Genomic DNA, 16,133 nt, shown 5'->3' on the forward strand with positions numbered 1-16,133 from the left:
TCTCAGAGGACTAGGAACACACGTGATGCTGAAGGAATTGAAGTAGAAAACCTTGGAGCTGAAAGTAAAACCTGAAGGGTGGGAAGGGGAACAGCTGTCTTCACTCTGGTCCCTGAATAAGTGGATGAATTGTCAGCACAGGTACAGCTACACAAATAACTCTTTGCTTCAGTCCTCAGGGACAAACCTGGGACCAGGGGGGATGATCTCTGCTGAGCTCATCTCCAGCCACACTTGGCTGCAGACCATCACCACGCAACCACAGAGCCATGGAACCCTTTAGAATGAAAAGCCCTCTGAAACCATCCAGTTCAAACATTCCCCCAGCACTGCCCAGGCCACCACTGACCCATGTCCCCAGGTTCCACAGCCATGGCTTTCAAATCCCTCCAGGAATGGGGACTCCACCCTTACCATGGGCAGCCTTCTTGTGAAGAAACTTTCCCTAATATCCAATCTAAATATTCCCTGGGGCAACCCCTCAATCACTCATCACAAAATACTGGAGGAATTTCTTAGGGAGGCAGAAGAAATGTCATTATTTACAGCCTCTATATTTACTAGTACTAAAACCAGTATTTGTTAAATACAGATGGCATCCTGGTTTTGGTATTGGACCAGAAACGCGCTTCCACACTGAAATCTTACATATTATTTAAGCATAGACCAGGGAAAAAAGGTCACAGTCTGTGGATCATATAGCCATGGGTGATTTTGTTGACAAAATTTTTGGCTGATTCAAATAGCTGCAAATCTTTTCAGCTATATGTTATCAACTCTGTATTTTAAACACTAAAATGCTTCATTCCAATAACCATGGTCCAAGAAGAAAATCAGTTCACAGACAAAACTCTAAAGATTTGTAGTTCTTCTCTGATTTACCAGATACTTCTCTAGAAGATCCTGCAGTAGAACATTAAAGAGGAAGAGGATCATACTGGTGTTAACTGCAGCTATTCTTTACATGAATCATTTATGCTTCACTGTAACAAGATGTTTTTAACATGGATTTCACTTTAATCTTTTACTTCAATCCACTGAGTCCCACTGTGCCCTGAGTGGTGAAGTGATTGAAAAGAGTCACACTACCAAAAACTTTACATCACAAACAGACAAAAATCAAACTGCACATCGGGGAAGAAGGGGGAGGCACACGGAAAAGGCACATATCACAGATGTGGCAGGGATTACAGGTCTCTTACTTTCTACTTACACCAGCCTTACCCTCGGGTTTCTCAGCTGCTGATGGCATGAATTATGTTTTACAGCTGCTAAGGACAGTTTGCAAAGTAATCAGATGACTGGTCCTGATGCTCCTGCTCAAGGATGACATGCAGAGGGGACAGGGCAGGCATCTAAATTGGTATTTGAAAAACTAACACCCTTGTCTGAGTAGCAACAGGTCCAAACAACCATAAATAAGAGCTGGATACACTCAGAGCCTCCTCCAAAAAGCCTGGGGAAGCCAGAAATCTCTCTCTTCACAAACACTGCAAACAGAAGGAAGACAGAGATCAGAAAGCAGCGAACACACTTCACACTGCCACACCTCAAGGTTCCCCTTCTAGGAGATTTTCCTCCAGTTCAGAAGGGAGCAGGGGTGAAGCACCAAGGGGAGCCCTGACATTCCTGCTGGGGGTGGACGCTGGCTCTGGGCACAGGGAAAGTGGCAGCAGCGACTCCACAGCATCTTATCCTGGCTCTGGGAGCCCTCCAGCGGGAATCACGGAATGCTGCGGGATGGGATGCGCCTGAAACATCATCCAGTCCCACCATGGGCAGGGACACCTTGCACCAGACCAGGTTTAAGGGAGATGACAAAGGGGAAAATATGATCAGCTCCCCACAGGCCCCGAGCTCTGCAGATGGGCAAGCTGCACAGTAAATCTGCTACAGCTAAACCCAGACGGAAAGCAGTAAGCATTTGAACAAGGATCCTGGAAAAAAAGCTGGAATTGATCTTGTTTCAAGGGATGGAGCAACTCACCACTCATTGGGGTGATGTAAGTGTGGGCAAAGCAGGCTGCCAGGAGACACCAAACCACTCATCCACCAGTGAACCTTGGCACAAGTGCCTTCAAAAGAAGAGTGATTTGGGGTTTTTGCCTACACACAGGGATGACAACATCCAGTAAGTGCAAGGGGTAAAACACAGCTGGTTTGAAGGCTCCAGGTTCAGGAGAAGGAGCTGCCTTAAGCTAGGACAGTAAGAGTCTTGCTTGTCACAACCTCAGGCAGACTGCAAGGATTTCCTCTAGGCTGGTGAGTGGGTAGCAAAAGCCATCCCCTCTTGCCCCATCACACACAGCGTGGATGTCTGCAGCTCCAGTCTGCAGTTCCCTCCTTTTAGCTGGAAAATGGTTAATACTGTGGTTCCTTCTGGTGTAATTTTCATATGACTGACCACAGAACTATTAATACCTGAACCCAGAGCTGGTTCAGCTAAACAACTCATTCCCTCCAAGCAGAAGAAAACCACAACTTCTTCTACCCCTGGAAAAACCTTTTGTGACTGCAAGACCAGCAGCTCAGACGTAAGGAGATGGTTCTGGTTTGCTGATGCCTCCCAGGGGAGAACATCGAGCAGCATGAGAGAGCTTGGCTTGGTTCTCCTCTGCCTCCTTCGCATCTCCAGGAAGGGTGAGTTCTTGCTGTCAGCCTCTGCCTGATCACTGCTTGTCCTCTCACTCCAGTCCAAGTGCCAGGGAACTGCCTGCTGCAACAAACTCTCCAAGAAGTGCTTGAATCTCCATCACGTTGCTTAAAAGTATCCTGAAATTCCAAGTGCACGTGACAACACTGGGAAAACTCAGGCTTAGCAATTGTTAGAGAGGTTGTAGGTTTGTGGGGGGTTTTTTTGCATTTTTCTGTTTTCCTAACTTGAGCAGGAAGTTCATCTAACTTTTCCCCAGCTTTGTCATGTGGATCAACATTTTCATCACTGCTCTGCTTCATATTCCTTAGGAGTTATTATGCAACAGGCACAATGTTTTCCAGTTCCACTGTGAGCACTTAAGCTCACATTTAACTTCAAATATGTGCTTAAATTCCATTAATCCATATCCAAATCCATAGGATTTGCTTAGCTTCACTGCCAAAAAGCATTTGCCAGGCAAAGGGTAGTGCCTGAGCTGGTCCCCAGCTCTTGCTGTTGTCTTCATGACCTTTCCCACTGACAACCAGCAGTAACACTGACCTGACCACTCCTTTTGAGAGTTACCTTCTGTAAGGTGTGCAGGCTGTTTGCTTCTCTCTTTCTTGTAAGAGCATCAGTTCCAGGAGCAAATGGAGGCTGGATATTAACAAAAAGGAGTATGAAAGACCTACCGTGCTGAGGTTTTAGAGTTAAGGGTAAATTTTACACAGAAAGTTGACAGCTCCCTCCACTCAAAACTAGGCAAACTGTGTTTCCATGGAAATGGGCGGAGATGCTAACATTAAAAGCACTTATTTTTAACATTATTTTTCATCTGGAAGGCAAGGAGGTGCTTACGTTCTTAGGGGGGAAAAAAAAGTGTTCTTTGCTCAAGACTGAGAACAAAAAAAAAAAAAAAGAAAAGCTAATCAAAGGGGTGGCAGAGAGAAGCAAGGCATATTCAAAAGCACAAAACCTACAGTTCCCCTAAAGTAAAGGTTACAGTGACATGCTGCAAAATAACTAAAACAAGAACAAATAAGCTAGAAAGAAATAGCAATTTCTGTTTTCAGTGCCAGATCCTCGTGCTCAAAGCCCATGAGCTTCGTGAAGCCCCAGCAGTGCTGCAGCATTGTTTATTAGATAACCTGGGCTGGAAAAGGTGCCCAGACTGTTATTGTGTATGACAGGGCAGGACGACTCCAGATCTCAGTAATCAAAATACCGGCTTGGAGCTGACTCCGTGTAAATATCTGAACAGAGAGCTGGCCCTGGGATGGCTTTTGTCCATTGTGTAACACACAATAGGTTAATACAAGCTGCACTGCCACGGAGATGTTTGTCAAGTGTTATGGGCCACAGACACAGGAACAAAAAACAAATCCTATCTTTGAGTCTACAGGAGTAATCTGACAGCTGAATGCCCATATGGTGCAGCCAGCAAGATCAGGGATGGGTGGAACTACTTGTAGGATGCTTTTACATTTTACAGGTACTCTTTTACATTTTACAGGTATTCTCAGCTCCTGAGAGCTCCTGATCCAACAAAGTGAGTTTCATAAGACAGGAATGTAGGCACAGATGTCTTTGAAGCCCAATCTGCTGCTACAGCTGTTGATAGCAGCAGAACAGTGGGTAGATAGACATGTCTATATATTAAACTGAAAGAGGGGAGATTTAGATTAGACATTAGGAAGAAATTCTTGGCTGTGGGGGTGGTGAGGCACTGCCACAGATGGCCCAAAGAAGCAGTGGCTGCCCCTGGATCCCTGGAAGTGTCCAAAGCCAGGTTGGATGGGGCTTGGAGGAACCCAGGATAGTGGAAAGGGGAGTGGAATGAAATTAATTTTAAGGCCCCTTCCAGACAACCGTTCTGCAATTCCGTGATCCCTTCTTGCTTGTAGGTGTGCAGTGCAATGGCTGGTCTGTCCACGTCCCATCTGATGTTACTGGAGAGCTTGGGAAGATGGTTATCCTGCCCTGCACCTTCACACACCCCTACAAAACATTCGACCGGGCCCTCACGGCCATCTGGAGGATCAAGGAGCCTTACAACGGCACAGTCATCTTCAAGTGTGTGAGCCAGGGCAGCAGCGAGCTCTGCAAGACTGCCATCAGCCACAAGAACAAGTACAAACTGCTGGGCAACCCCCGGCACAAGGACCTGTCCATCAGGGTTGACAACCTGACCTGGAGCGACAGCGAGAGGTACTTCTGCCGGGTGGAGCTGGCCGGAGATATCCAGGACAAGTACGAGAGCAGGAACGGGATAAAGCTCCATGTGATTGGTAAGAGGGTGTGAGAGGCAAAGGAGGCAAAGCCACCCTCTAGGGAAGAGTCCAGGGGGTGTGAGAAATGACAGATGGTGGCAGAAGTTTGCCTGAGATGGTTTTCCAAGGGGTTGGGTTTTCTTTCTCCATGATAACAGGGAAAATTCGTTGTCCTCCTCAGTCTCCCAGCATGAGACAGTGAGCACCACGCAGGGAAGGGAACAGGAACAAAACTGGTTAGGAAATGGCAAGGCTCTGGCAGCTGGGGTGAGAGCCCACCAAAAGCTGTGCATCCCATTTTGTCCCTGCAGCTCTGGATCAGGGCAGGCAGCAGAGGCAAGCTGGGCTCAGCCAAGCTGGGGTTAAAGACATCTTCTCCATCAGAACCTGAGCTGGACAGCCCAGGTGCAGAGCACAAGTTCACAGGCATTAGCACAACAGGGCCTGGGTGGTAATGGGATTGGAAAGACAAGATACCTGGTACCCAGGCACCATAAATTCAAAATCCCCTGGAGCATGAAATACAAAGTTTTTCCTGGAAAACCGGCTCTGAGCAACAAATGTCAAATGCTAATCCCACTTCCCAGGGCAAGCTCAGAGATCAGGAGGAGCCAGGAGACACAGGAGGCCACAGAAGCAGATCTTACCCAGGCCATGAGGTTGGATGATTTTGCTTTTGAGAGGGAAGCTCCTTATGCCAGCTGTGGGTGTCCAGATGGGACCTGAGGATGAGCTTGGCTGTTTCTTGAGAAGTTCTGCACAGTTGCACCAGCTCCTGAACACCCACACACAGCAGGGCAGGATGGCAGTCAGACCTGTCTCTCAGGGGCTGCCTGGATTTTAACACCAGAGGAATGACAACACGCACAGATACATTCCCTGCTTGGGAATGGGCCCTGACACTGTGATTTGGGAGGGGTTAATCAATGCTTGAAAGGTGAATTTAGACACCAAAACACACAGACCCATGATGAACAGCCTCACATTCTTCTTGCATTACATGGACAAAGGGAAAGAGTAGTAGGAAGTTGCATAGTCTATTTTTTTGTCCAGTCTGAAAAAATGAATTCCTGCTCTTCCTCTGTGAAGACACTCATTTTAGTGCCCTTCTTTTTCCCTTACACCTTCTTGAACCAGGTTCAAAACCAGGTAGCACCAGGGATGAGAGCTCCACCATCTCTCTGGGCAGCTCCTTCCAATGTCTAATCACCCTTTCTGTGAAGAAATTTATCCTATGTCCAACCTGACAGTGACCTGGTAATCCTGGGGCTGGGAAAAAAATAATCAAAAATAGGTTGTGGAGAGAAACAGATATTTTACCTATAACTGACCTTCCAAATCTGGCAAGTCTCAGGCACTGTGCAGAGGGCTCACACAAACGAGTCCATCCACGTGAGCTCTGGAGGTCAGAGATCAAAGGAACAGCCATAAAATGCTTGTGCAGAACACTGTGGCTGGCATGTCCTGGACCTTGTGGTGGTGCAGCCAAGTCCAAAAAGGTCACCAGCTGCACCTGTGCCTACAATGGTGGGTAGCACTTCTCTGCCTTCTGCCACCAAGGAAGGGCACAACAGCTGAAGTTGACCCAAGTTCAGAAAAAAGTGTGAGCCATTACTGGGATAAAATAGCATACACTTCCTTACCTCCAGGCTTTGCTGGGTAAATCCTTTTCCAACATAGGCTGGGTTGGGAAATCTAGGAGAAGAAAGTGCAGAGAAAAACAAGGAAGAAAAGGGCTGATCCCAACATCCATAGAGACATTAAATAGCTTCTGTTGAAGAAAATCTTTAAAGCTTATCTCGTCCAACCCTCCCAACACCTTTCACTAGATGAGGTTGTTCCAAGCACTGCCCAGCCTGGCCTTGGACACTGCCAGGGACACAGGGACAGCCACAGCTGCTCTGGGAAACCCTCTTCTCAAAAAAAATTCCTCCTTATATCAAATCTAAATCTCTACTCTTTTAGTTTTGAAACATCAACCCTTGTCCTGTCACAAGTCCTGCTAAAAAAAGTATCCCTATTTTGCTTGGAGCCCCTTTAGGCCCTGCCAGGGGCTCTCAGCTCTCCCTGGAGCCTGAATACTTGTGCAGGGGAGCAGCCCCAGCTCTCCCAGGCTGCCTCCAGAGCACAGGGGCTCCAGCCCTGGCAGCAGCTGCGTGGCCTCCTCTGGGCTGGCTCCAGCAGCTCCACATCCTTGTGCTGGTGTTGCCCAGGGCTGGGGCAGCTCTGCAGGTGGGGTCTCACCTGAGCACAGGGGCACAGGGGCACAATCCCCCCTCCCCTGCTGCCCACGCTGGGGATCAGCCCAGGGCAGGGGGGGATCAGGGCTGGGGCAGGTCCAGCTCTCACCCACCAATATCCAACTTTACCCCGATATAACAATGCTGAGAGTCCACCAAGACCAAAACTTCATTCCAGGTGTTTCACACCAGATCTGCCTTTGCATCCTGACCCACTTTCCCTCCTGTTGTGATCCCCACAGCTGCCCCCAGGATCATTAACATCACGGTCAGCTCCAGCAGGGACCACACCTTCCAGGCCCGCTGCACGGCCGAGGGGGAACCAGCTCCTGCCCTGACCTGGAGCGGGCCCCTCTACAGCAACCTGAGCTCCAGCAGCAGCTCCAGCCACCGTGTCACCAGGGAGCTGCGGTCCCTGACCCACGACGGGAAATACACCTGCACTGCTGTCAACAGCCACGGCCGCGCAGAGGGGACCCTCTACTTCTACAAATTCAGAGCCCCCGACAGCTCCTCCTTCATGATCCTGATCTTTGTGCCGCTGGGAATCAAGGTGGTCATTCTGCTGGTGATAGTGAGCTTCGCCGTGTTCTCCAGAGAAGGTCAGTGTGCTGGCTTCCCTCCACCCGACTGCAAACCAGGGATGGATGCGCAGACAAGTCAGGCAGGAGGGGACTGGGTTTGTGTGGGGGGAGGGAGTGTTAATGATTTTATTATTTTCTGCCCTAGGAGAGGGACAATTCTAGCAGGAAAACTAAGAGCCAAGAGCTCTTGGCTGGCTGGTCACAACCTGCTGACAGAGGAGCCTTTGGAAATTCAGAGGGAACAGGAGTTTCCCTGTTGCCAAGAAGAAATGTTAATAAACCAACAGAGGAGAAATTAGTGAAGAACCCACTGACTACATAACCAGATTGATTTTTTTTTTCCTTGAAGCTGTCTAATTACTGTCTCTTCCCCTGTAGCCCACAGCCAGGATTTACCTTTGCTGCATCCCACACAAGTTTAATCTCTGGGATGGGCATCCTCATTTTACAGACCACCCCATCAGTCCCCTGGGGCCTCACTACCCAGTGCTTCCCCAGCACTTGTGAAATCCCACCTTCCAGCCATGCCAAGGCTGTGGCATCAGGGAATGCTCAGCTTACAGGAGATGAGAACCAGCCCATGGACTGAGGGATACAACCTCCCAAGGAGCCAGGAGACTGCCTGTCCCCAGCCCTCCAGTGCTTCTGAGTGGTGGCATGGGCAGGAGGGGACTGAGAAGAATAAGATGTCATATCTTATCTGTCATATCCCTGTGTCTGTAGGGACAGTCTGATGTCACACTCATGGAAGCCACCACTTGTCTTGTAGAGTAAAGTTCAAGAAACCAAAAATGGTTTGCTCCTTATATTCCAGTGCCCAATTCCCAAGCACATGGAGAGAGCCACATGCCTGCCATGAGGGCTTCTTCCCATTCACTGGAGTGTCACAACCACCCTCCAGAGCAGCTTAGGTCACTCCTGGTTCCCCAGCCACTGCTAACCTCACTGCTAACCCACATCACTGTTTCCATTTCACAGGTTCCTCCTCTGCTCCATCCAGCCTGGCCAGGTAAGGATGTCTTGCCTTCTACTCGTGTTATCCTGCAGGAGAGTGAGGATGGCCAAGGTGAGAAATGTGCGTGTCCTTGGTCTTGGTAACAATTTTCTGGCCTCAGAGCAGACTGCTGGGGCAAGGAGAGGGTTGAGCTGATGGCCAGGTGAGCAAGTGTGAGGGAACAAGGACTGGACACTGCTGAGAGGAGGTTCTGTCTTGGCACAGCTGAGAGCTGGACCCCAGTGCAGTGAGGACAAGGGACTGGGCAGCTGTTGGGAGAGACCACAGCAAAAGGCTGCTGTACCAGCAAAGGGCTGACAGAAGTTTAGGTGTGCCATAAGCCCAGAGCATGGATGGAAGGCTGCAGACAGGCTAGGAGAGCTGGGGCTGCTCCCCTGCACAAGTATTCAGGCTCCAGGGAGAGCTGAGAGCCCCTGGCAGGGCCTAAAGGGGCTCCAGGAGAGCTGCCCAGGGACTGGGGACAAGGCCTGCAGGGCCAGCACCCAGGCAATGGCTTGCCAGTGCCAGAGGGCAGGCCCAGCTGGGATATTGGCAAGGAATTGCTGGCTGGGAGGGTGGGCAGGCCCTGGCACAGGGTGCCCAGAGCAGCTGGGGCTGCCCCTGCATCCCTGCAGTGGCCAAGGCCAGGCTGGACAGGGCTTGCAGCAGCCTGGGACAGTGGAAGGTGTCCCTGCCCATAGCAGGGGATGGGACAGGAGCTTTCAAGTTCCTCCCAATCCATTCCAGGGTTCTGTGATGCCACATTAAATGAACAATGGATCATCCAACCAAGGGAAAAGTCAGGGATGGGGTCTGGGGTAACACTGTGAAACAGAAATCTTCCCCTCCCTGTGCACCCCAGTCTGTAATGGAGCAGAAAAAGCTGCCACACCAAAGCTGATGAGCTCAGCCAAGTGTGCAGGGAAGGTATGGAGACAGCAAACAGCCCAGCTCAGGTGTGACAGGGCCTGATTCTTGGGCTGGCATCCTCACCATGCTCCCATAAACCCCTGGCATTTCCCATTACCCAGCACAACATTGATCTTGGGCACTCCTGACAGCTGGGGTCCAAACTTCTGGGATGGAAAAAAATAAACAAAAAATAAACAAACAAAAAATCCCACCAAAACCAACCCTTGATCTAATGGTAAAGAAGACTTATCTGAGGTCAAGGATAATTACATCTGTTTGGGGCTGCTCCATTTCAATCTGAGCTATTTCTCTGTGATGTCTCCTTCCTGAGTTACCCCACATGTCTCCTTCCCTGGCCTTTCCCCAAGAACAATGGCCATTCCAGGAGGACAGCCAAAGAAACAAGGAATTTAATCCTACAGTCAAACCTGTAGTTACTTGTAAAAAGCACAAAAAAGCACAGGTTTTCTGATTTATCAGGGCCTGAACCACATTGCACCCTGGATTATATTTGCATAGACACCTACACAGATAAGAAGGCTTAAAGCCAATGCTTACATAAGAAGGAGTGGTTTGTCACAACCTCACAAGACTCTGGGCAGGACAGTAGCACAGTGGATGCTAAAGGTGCAGGAGATTGCTCTGGATTCTTTGAGATGTAGAAGTTTCAAGGTGTAAAACAGTAGTTGCAGCTCAGACCCTTAGAAACCACCATGAAGCAGAAGAGGATCTGTCTCAGAGTGCCACAGACGCTTCCTCTGACATCCACTGGCAAAGCTCAGAGCATCCTGAAACACATCCTCACCTCTCCCACGTCTCCTCCTGCCAGGCCACAGCTGCCAGAGTGCACCTACGAGAACTTTGACCGCAGACACGGCGGCAGCCAGACCCTGCCCACGGGAGGGGCAGCGCCGCGGCGCAGCTGAGGGGCCGGGCAGGACCCATCCCCAGGGATGTCCTTCCCCAGGGAGCACAGCCCTGGCCCTGGCTGAGCCACAGCAGGTCAGACAGCCTCGGGGAGGCTGCAACTGCATCATCTCTAAGGTCCCTTCCACAATGCCAGGAGTTCCAGCCCTGCTTCTCCTCACAAGTGAGAGCAGCCTTTTTGGGGAAAAGAGAAGAAAGAGTCATGGAGCTGGAAGAGCAAAACATGGTCAGTTTTAACCTGTTAGGTGTTTTTAGCTCCTATCAGATATTTAGCAATAGTATAAAATTACCTCACAGCTTTCTACTTTGGCAATTTTCAAACATCACTCCGAAAAGCCATTTTCACCACTTCACTTCTCCAACCACATCCAAGTGGGCTACTGACATGATAGAAGTCCTAGCTGTAGCAAAACACTACTGGAACTTATGATGGGGTTTGATCCTTTTTAAAAAATTATTATTATTATTATTATTATTATTATTATTATTATTATTATTATTATTATTATTATTATTCCTAAATGCCCACAAGAGTTTCTTTTAGAGCTTAAAGGAACTCTTAACTTTAAAGAGGCACCCAAGCAAAAAAGGAAGATGTTTTCCAAAAACTGGTAGAGCTGAAAGCAGGACATGAGAAGTCTAAACTTAGTCTGTGTTCCAACTCAGCTTCCAGTGCTCAGAAACTCAAGAGCTTTGTGAAAAATGTGCTGTGAAAATGTTCCGATACACCAAATTGTTGGGTTTTTTTCCTAAAGCTAAAGAAATTATTTCTAAACCATTTCCATCCCTGTGTTACACGGATGAGTTTTTTTAAGGTCTGACTACTCATTTCTTAAATCCCTCTCTTCTGAAATGAAGTGACTACTACAGAATCACAAAGGTCACAAGGGCCAAGCACAGGGAAATCTCTAACCCAACTGTAAACACTCTCCAAGATCAGGTAAATAGGTCCAGCTTATGGTATAGGGCCATGTGGGTCAACCTGGAGTCCTGGAGGCAGGCAGAGGCCCCAGATAGGGCTGGAGACAGCAACAGGTTGGATTTGATGAGGAGGAAGAGAAAGAATTAAGAAAGAGCACATGGCTTGAACTTACTTTCATGTTTACACTGCTGGATTTGATGCTCTGTTCAACCATCCCAGTATTGCAGTCAGAGGCACAGAAAATAACTCCTTATCTGTGCTGACAGGCTCAGACACTCAAGAGAACACTGAGTTCAACTTAAAACCATGAAGAAAGCTTCTAGAACTAAGTGAAGAAACTGAGAATGTGAGCTGGGAGATAGACAGAATCATATAAAGTCACTGGGTGAGAAAGTTAGGATTTAGGGTTTAAGTTATATTAGTGAATAAGAGCCAACATGGAGAATTTAAGGTGTTGTCCCTTTCTCCTTCTTCTTCATCTTCTTCTTCTAGGGTTTTTGGGCAATGTCCTGGGGTGATATAATAATAATATAATAATAATAATAGGTGATTGGATAGAAGAATCTGTATTGCAGGACACAGATGTTTGGTTATTGGGTTGTTAATGAAAATAAGTTACTTGGCATTTCATTATTGGATGGGTTGACACTTAAAATACCTTGAAGGGATTCTTTGTCCCTCCATTTTGCACCTTGTTACCCTACTGTACATAGCTCCTTCTAGTCTGTAAATATGTCATACAGATAAGGAAAAATAAACAACTGAGCCCAAGCATGGAAACGGTTTCCCTCTCATCAATCTTGGTCCTGGGAAAAAGAACTGAGCTACCAGTGTCACCCCAACACAGAGCTCCAAAACTGTTCCCCAAACAATCCTGCTCCTGGCAACAGCTACTGAAATACCATCAGCCTGATCCCCAGGCTGGGAATCATTATTTTAAAGTTCACCTCTTCATAATATCTGCACTGGGAAAGCAAACTAGAATTTTAATGACTTGGCCAGAATGATAAGGGGGGGGGGGGGAAATGCAAGGATATACTTGAACTTGATCTTTTAAATCCTTGCTTAAAATCCCAGCAGTGACAAAGCCAGATTTAATAAAAATAAGAAGAGATGCAAAGAAAAAAGGGAAATTACAGCAGACAGTGTAGTCACAGACTGTAAGCTCAATGTCACAGGTGTCACAGAGGAAAGAGATCTCAGATATATCAGCGCTGGACAAACTGAATTTGATTTCTGAGCCCTTACAGACATAGAGTAATGAGAGCTCACTTCTACCTGTGCATGGAATTTAGGCCTGGCTTTCTGAATTTTTCTCTCAAAAATTACTTCTTTAACTCAAGTAGTCTGGGTCCAAATAGAAGCATCAGACATCACGTCCCAAAACCAACTCGTTCCCCCTGGTCCTCAAGGGAGACTCAAACACCCACACAAACCAGTATGAACTGGAGGGGTAAAACACAGCACTGCTCCAGGACACTTCTGGTATTGAACTCATCTGGGAGATGCAGGGACTGACAAAGTCCTTCCAGTAAAACTGTAAGGTTTAGACCAGAAACCAGAAAAAAAGCTCAATCTGTTGGGCACCACTTGGAAAATGAGACCCCAGTCTCTGGAGTTTTTGTATGCACAGAGAACTGCAATACAGGTTCAGACTTCAGACTGAAGCCAGAAGACTGGTCTGTAGGTGACACATACAGCAATTATGTGTTATCTGATGTGGATCCTTCTACCAAGTTGAAAATATCACAGTGTCAGTCACCAACTGCTTGATTTTCTGTTTTTATTTTGCATGGTCTTTACAGACAGAACATGTTATAAATACAACATTTGTAAAAACTCAACAGCTGAAACAATTCCTCATTTTGAAAGTGCATATCAAACACATATTTCTGACTTCTTCACATTTATATGCAACTGATCAATAACATTGAGCCTAGTAAACCCAGTGCTTTTAAGTCTTTGGGGGCAAAAGCAGCAGAATGTATTCCTCCAGACATGAATTTTCAAAAAGTCTGTTAAAAACCATGCTGCATTGGTATCTGGTTACTATACAGAGGGATGTACATATATATATTTATTTATAGGCTCGCAGATAGAGCAAAGAACTCTAAGACCACATTAAAATGACGGTGATCTAATGACCCAGCTGGCATAATTAGCAGAATCTGCCAAGAAGGAAAAGGTGATCTGTCCTCTAGCACCAGAACCATGGTTTAAGAGCAACAGCTCAAAGCATCATTGACCAGACAGTAGGTAGCACATTTCTATCCCCTATTGACCAGAACTCATGTTTTAACGTGCAACCATGTCAAAAACACAAAGGCACAATTAATGGAGGAAGGGAAAAAGTGGTCAGTTCCTTCACAGAGCCATAGGCACTGGGACTGCAGGACCTTGGGCCAGCTCAAACAGATCAGTGATTAAAGGGACATCAAACAAGCACCAGGAAAAATTTGCCTTCTGCTTTCCCTAAACAAAAGTGCATCCAATGATCAGACAAGGCAACAAAAGCAGTGATCATTCAGCTGAAACAACAGATTTACAGGCTCATGGTTCATGCTTTGGCAACAGAATTTTAACAAGTGATCACCAAATTTAATACAACAAAAATACCTCTTCACAGTGTCATCTAAAATCCTGTCATATCATGTCCAGCCAGGCAGAAGAAAATAAGCTTAAGTGGTGGTTATTAAACCCCTCCTAAACAACCAGACTTAGGAATTAAGGAATCCTATTTAACATGATCATGACTGACTGTTCTCCTCTCAGACACTGGAGATCCAGAAAATATGTCTCTGGATTTAAATCCCCTTGAATGTGGCTAGAAGTTACTTCCATTTAATCAAGAAATATAGATGCAGACACACTAATATTTTGAAAACAGGAAAAAACAATGTTCTTAGTTCCCATTTTTGTTGGTATTTACAGAAGTGGGTAAAGATTGTAGGCATGCCTCTAAACTACAGATTTCTGTGGAATAGCAAAAAAGTCAAGATTTAAAATACCATCTTTTCAAATACAGGGATTTCACAAAAATTGCTAGACACACACTCATCAGGTAAGACTCAAAGGTATCCCAGTTAAGAAAGTCAAACCTCTTTTACACACTCCTCCACTCACTTTTGAACTGGCCTAATTGATAACACACTGGAAAATAAAAAAAGGCACAAAGCAAAAACTTCAGACAGTACAGAATGAGCTGTGCTGACTAGTGATTTGTACATCTATCCCCAGGCACCCTTCCCTCCAAAGGGCACCACACACAGAAAATATTCAAGTGCTTTCAGTCAAAAAAACAAAACAAAACACCCCAAAATGCAAACCATTAAGCAACTCCACAGGCCTAAAAATCAAAAGGAAAGCAAGAAAACCTTCAAGTGGAGAAAACTTGACAGTGTGCAGTTCTAATTCACAGGTCTGACTTAACTGAAGTGGAACTCTGAAGGGAAAAATCATTTGTGCAATAAGGACACTATTTGTAAACCAGAGCCACCGCCGGCCCCCGCATGCCGCTACCGAATGCTGTCCAAAAAATGCACTTCTGGGTACAGCGTGTTCACCAGGAGGGACAGGAGGTTATTGCCATCCTGAAGGCAGTGCTCAGGGTGCTTGATGAACAGAGAGGCCTGGGAGAGCTGCTCTTGGTAATCCATGTATTGTTTGTTGGATGACATGGCTTCAAGAGCACTCAGTGCCTACAGGGAAAGGGGAAAATTCTGTTAGTTTTGTGTATTTTGGTCTGTAACACACCACCATCTGTACAATCCCCCTAAAGAACCCTCAGCTACTACAGAACCCAGAGTACTCGGAACAAAACAGCTGCAAATTACCATCCCATAACAGAGTTTTAAGTCAACTTGTATTTTTCAAGTTGTTCTCTTCCTGAGATCAACACAAAAACTGTCCTATTAATGCTTCCTAGGATTCTGTAACCCAAATAATGTCAAATATCTACTTCATGAACTCAAGACATGGTTTCACAGAAATTATATCAAACTACAAGCTGCAGCACATTTAAATCTTCACTTTAGGTTGTTCTTATGAATATACTGACTTTCACGGAAGTACTGTATTGCTCCCATTAATAGTATTAAGGTTATATATTAAGTTAAAAACTGTATACAGAGAACTCTATGTTGGCAGGACTAGCAAGGGCAAATGTAGAAAATACTTCTGAACAAGTTTTGTTCTTTTATTAAAGAAACAGGCTGTACCAAGCTACTTTGCTTTGGTTTCTAACCAGCTCCTCCTTCCTCTTCTCAAGCACTTACTGAAAGAACACAACGGTCAGTGCACATGCTAAAGGGGGAATGTTTATTTGTCACAGGGCTTTTAAGCCCTGACCTCACATAAACAAATGTCACTGTGAATGTAGCTCTGTTTTATCACTGAAAAGCAGTGCAAATCACAGCAGCACTGTTTTTTCCTGTCTGTTTTAAATTCCTTCTACCTGCTATGTTCAAAACTTTCTGAAGTCGGGCTTTACAGACATAAATTTATCTGCCTCTTTTAAATGTGTAAGATTCAAAAATAGTGTCTTCATATTAATGCAGAACGCCATATAAAGTTTTACCCAGGAACACTTTAGGGCAGAGTCAAACGCACAATCCTGCTGCCAAAGCTTAGCAACAAGGTGAGAGCCGGAT

The 16,133-nt window shown here is 46.4% G+C and overlaps 2 protein-coding genes across 10 annotated transcripts in view; one reads left to right on the top strand and one right to left on the bottom strand.

The window, feature by feature from the left end:
• Positions 1–4,063: 4,063 nt before the first annotated feature.
• On the top strand, positions 4,064–10,561 carry SIGLEC15 (sialic acid binding Ig like lectin 15). Its single transcript, XM_086869816.1, has 5 exons — positions 4,064–4,127; positions 4,540–4,923; positions 7,388–7,747; positions 8,708–8,738; positions 10,465–10,561. Exons 1-5 carry the CDS (start codon positions 4,064–4,066, stop codon positions 10,559–10,561), a joined length of 936 nt encoding a protein of 311 aa, XP_086725942.1.
• Positions 10,562–13,250: 2,689 nt separating this feature from the next.
• EPG5 (ectopic P-granules 5 autophagy tethering factor) overlaps positions 13,251–16,133 on the bottom strand; it is a 55,091-nt gene continuing 52,208 nt past the window's right edge. For all 9 annotated transcript variants that reach the window (XM_086867002.1, XM_023944045.2, XM_023944046.2 and 6 more), the window contains one exon: positions 13,251–15,182. In XM_086867002.1, the coding sequence (XP_086723128.1) occupies positions 15,000–15,182 (183 nt within the window). In that variant the 3' untranslated portion in view covers positions 13,251–14,999. The remainder of the gene's footprint in view (positions 15,183–16,133) is intronic.

Source organism: Cyanistes caeruleus, chromosome Z (genome assembly GCF_971803275.1).
Source record: "Cyanistes caeruleus chromosome Z, bCyaCae1.hap1.1, whole genome shotgun sequence".
Lineage (NCBI taxonomy): Eukaryota > Metazoa > Chordata > Aves > Passeriformes > Paridae > Cyanistes > Cyanistes caeruleus.

Bases quoted from the DNA above. Each gene is read 5' to 3' on its own strand.
- SIGLEC15 (XM_086869816.1), top strand. From the start codon at position 4,064: ATGGTGCAGCCAGCAAGATCAGGGATGGGTGGAACTACTTGTAGGATG. The intron at 4,924-7,387 runs GTAAGAGGGTGT...TGATCCCCACAG, and splicing joins GATAAAGCTCCATGTGATTG to CTGCCCCCAGGATCATTAAC. The intron at 8,739-10,464 runs GTAAGGATGTCT...TCCTCCTGCCAG, and splicing joins GCTCCATCCAGCCTGGCCAG to GCCACAGCTGCCAGAGTGCA.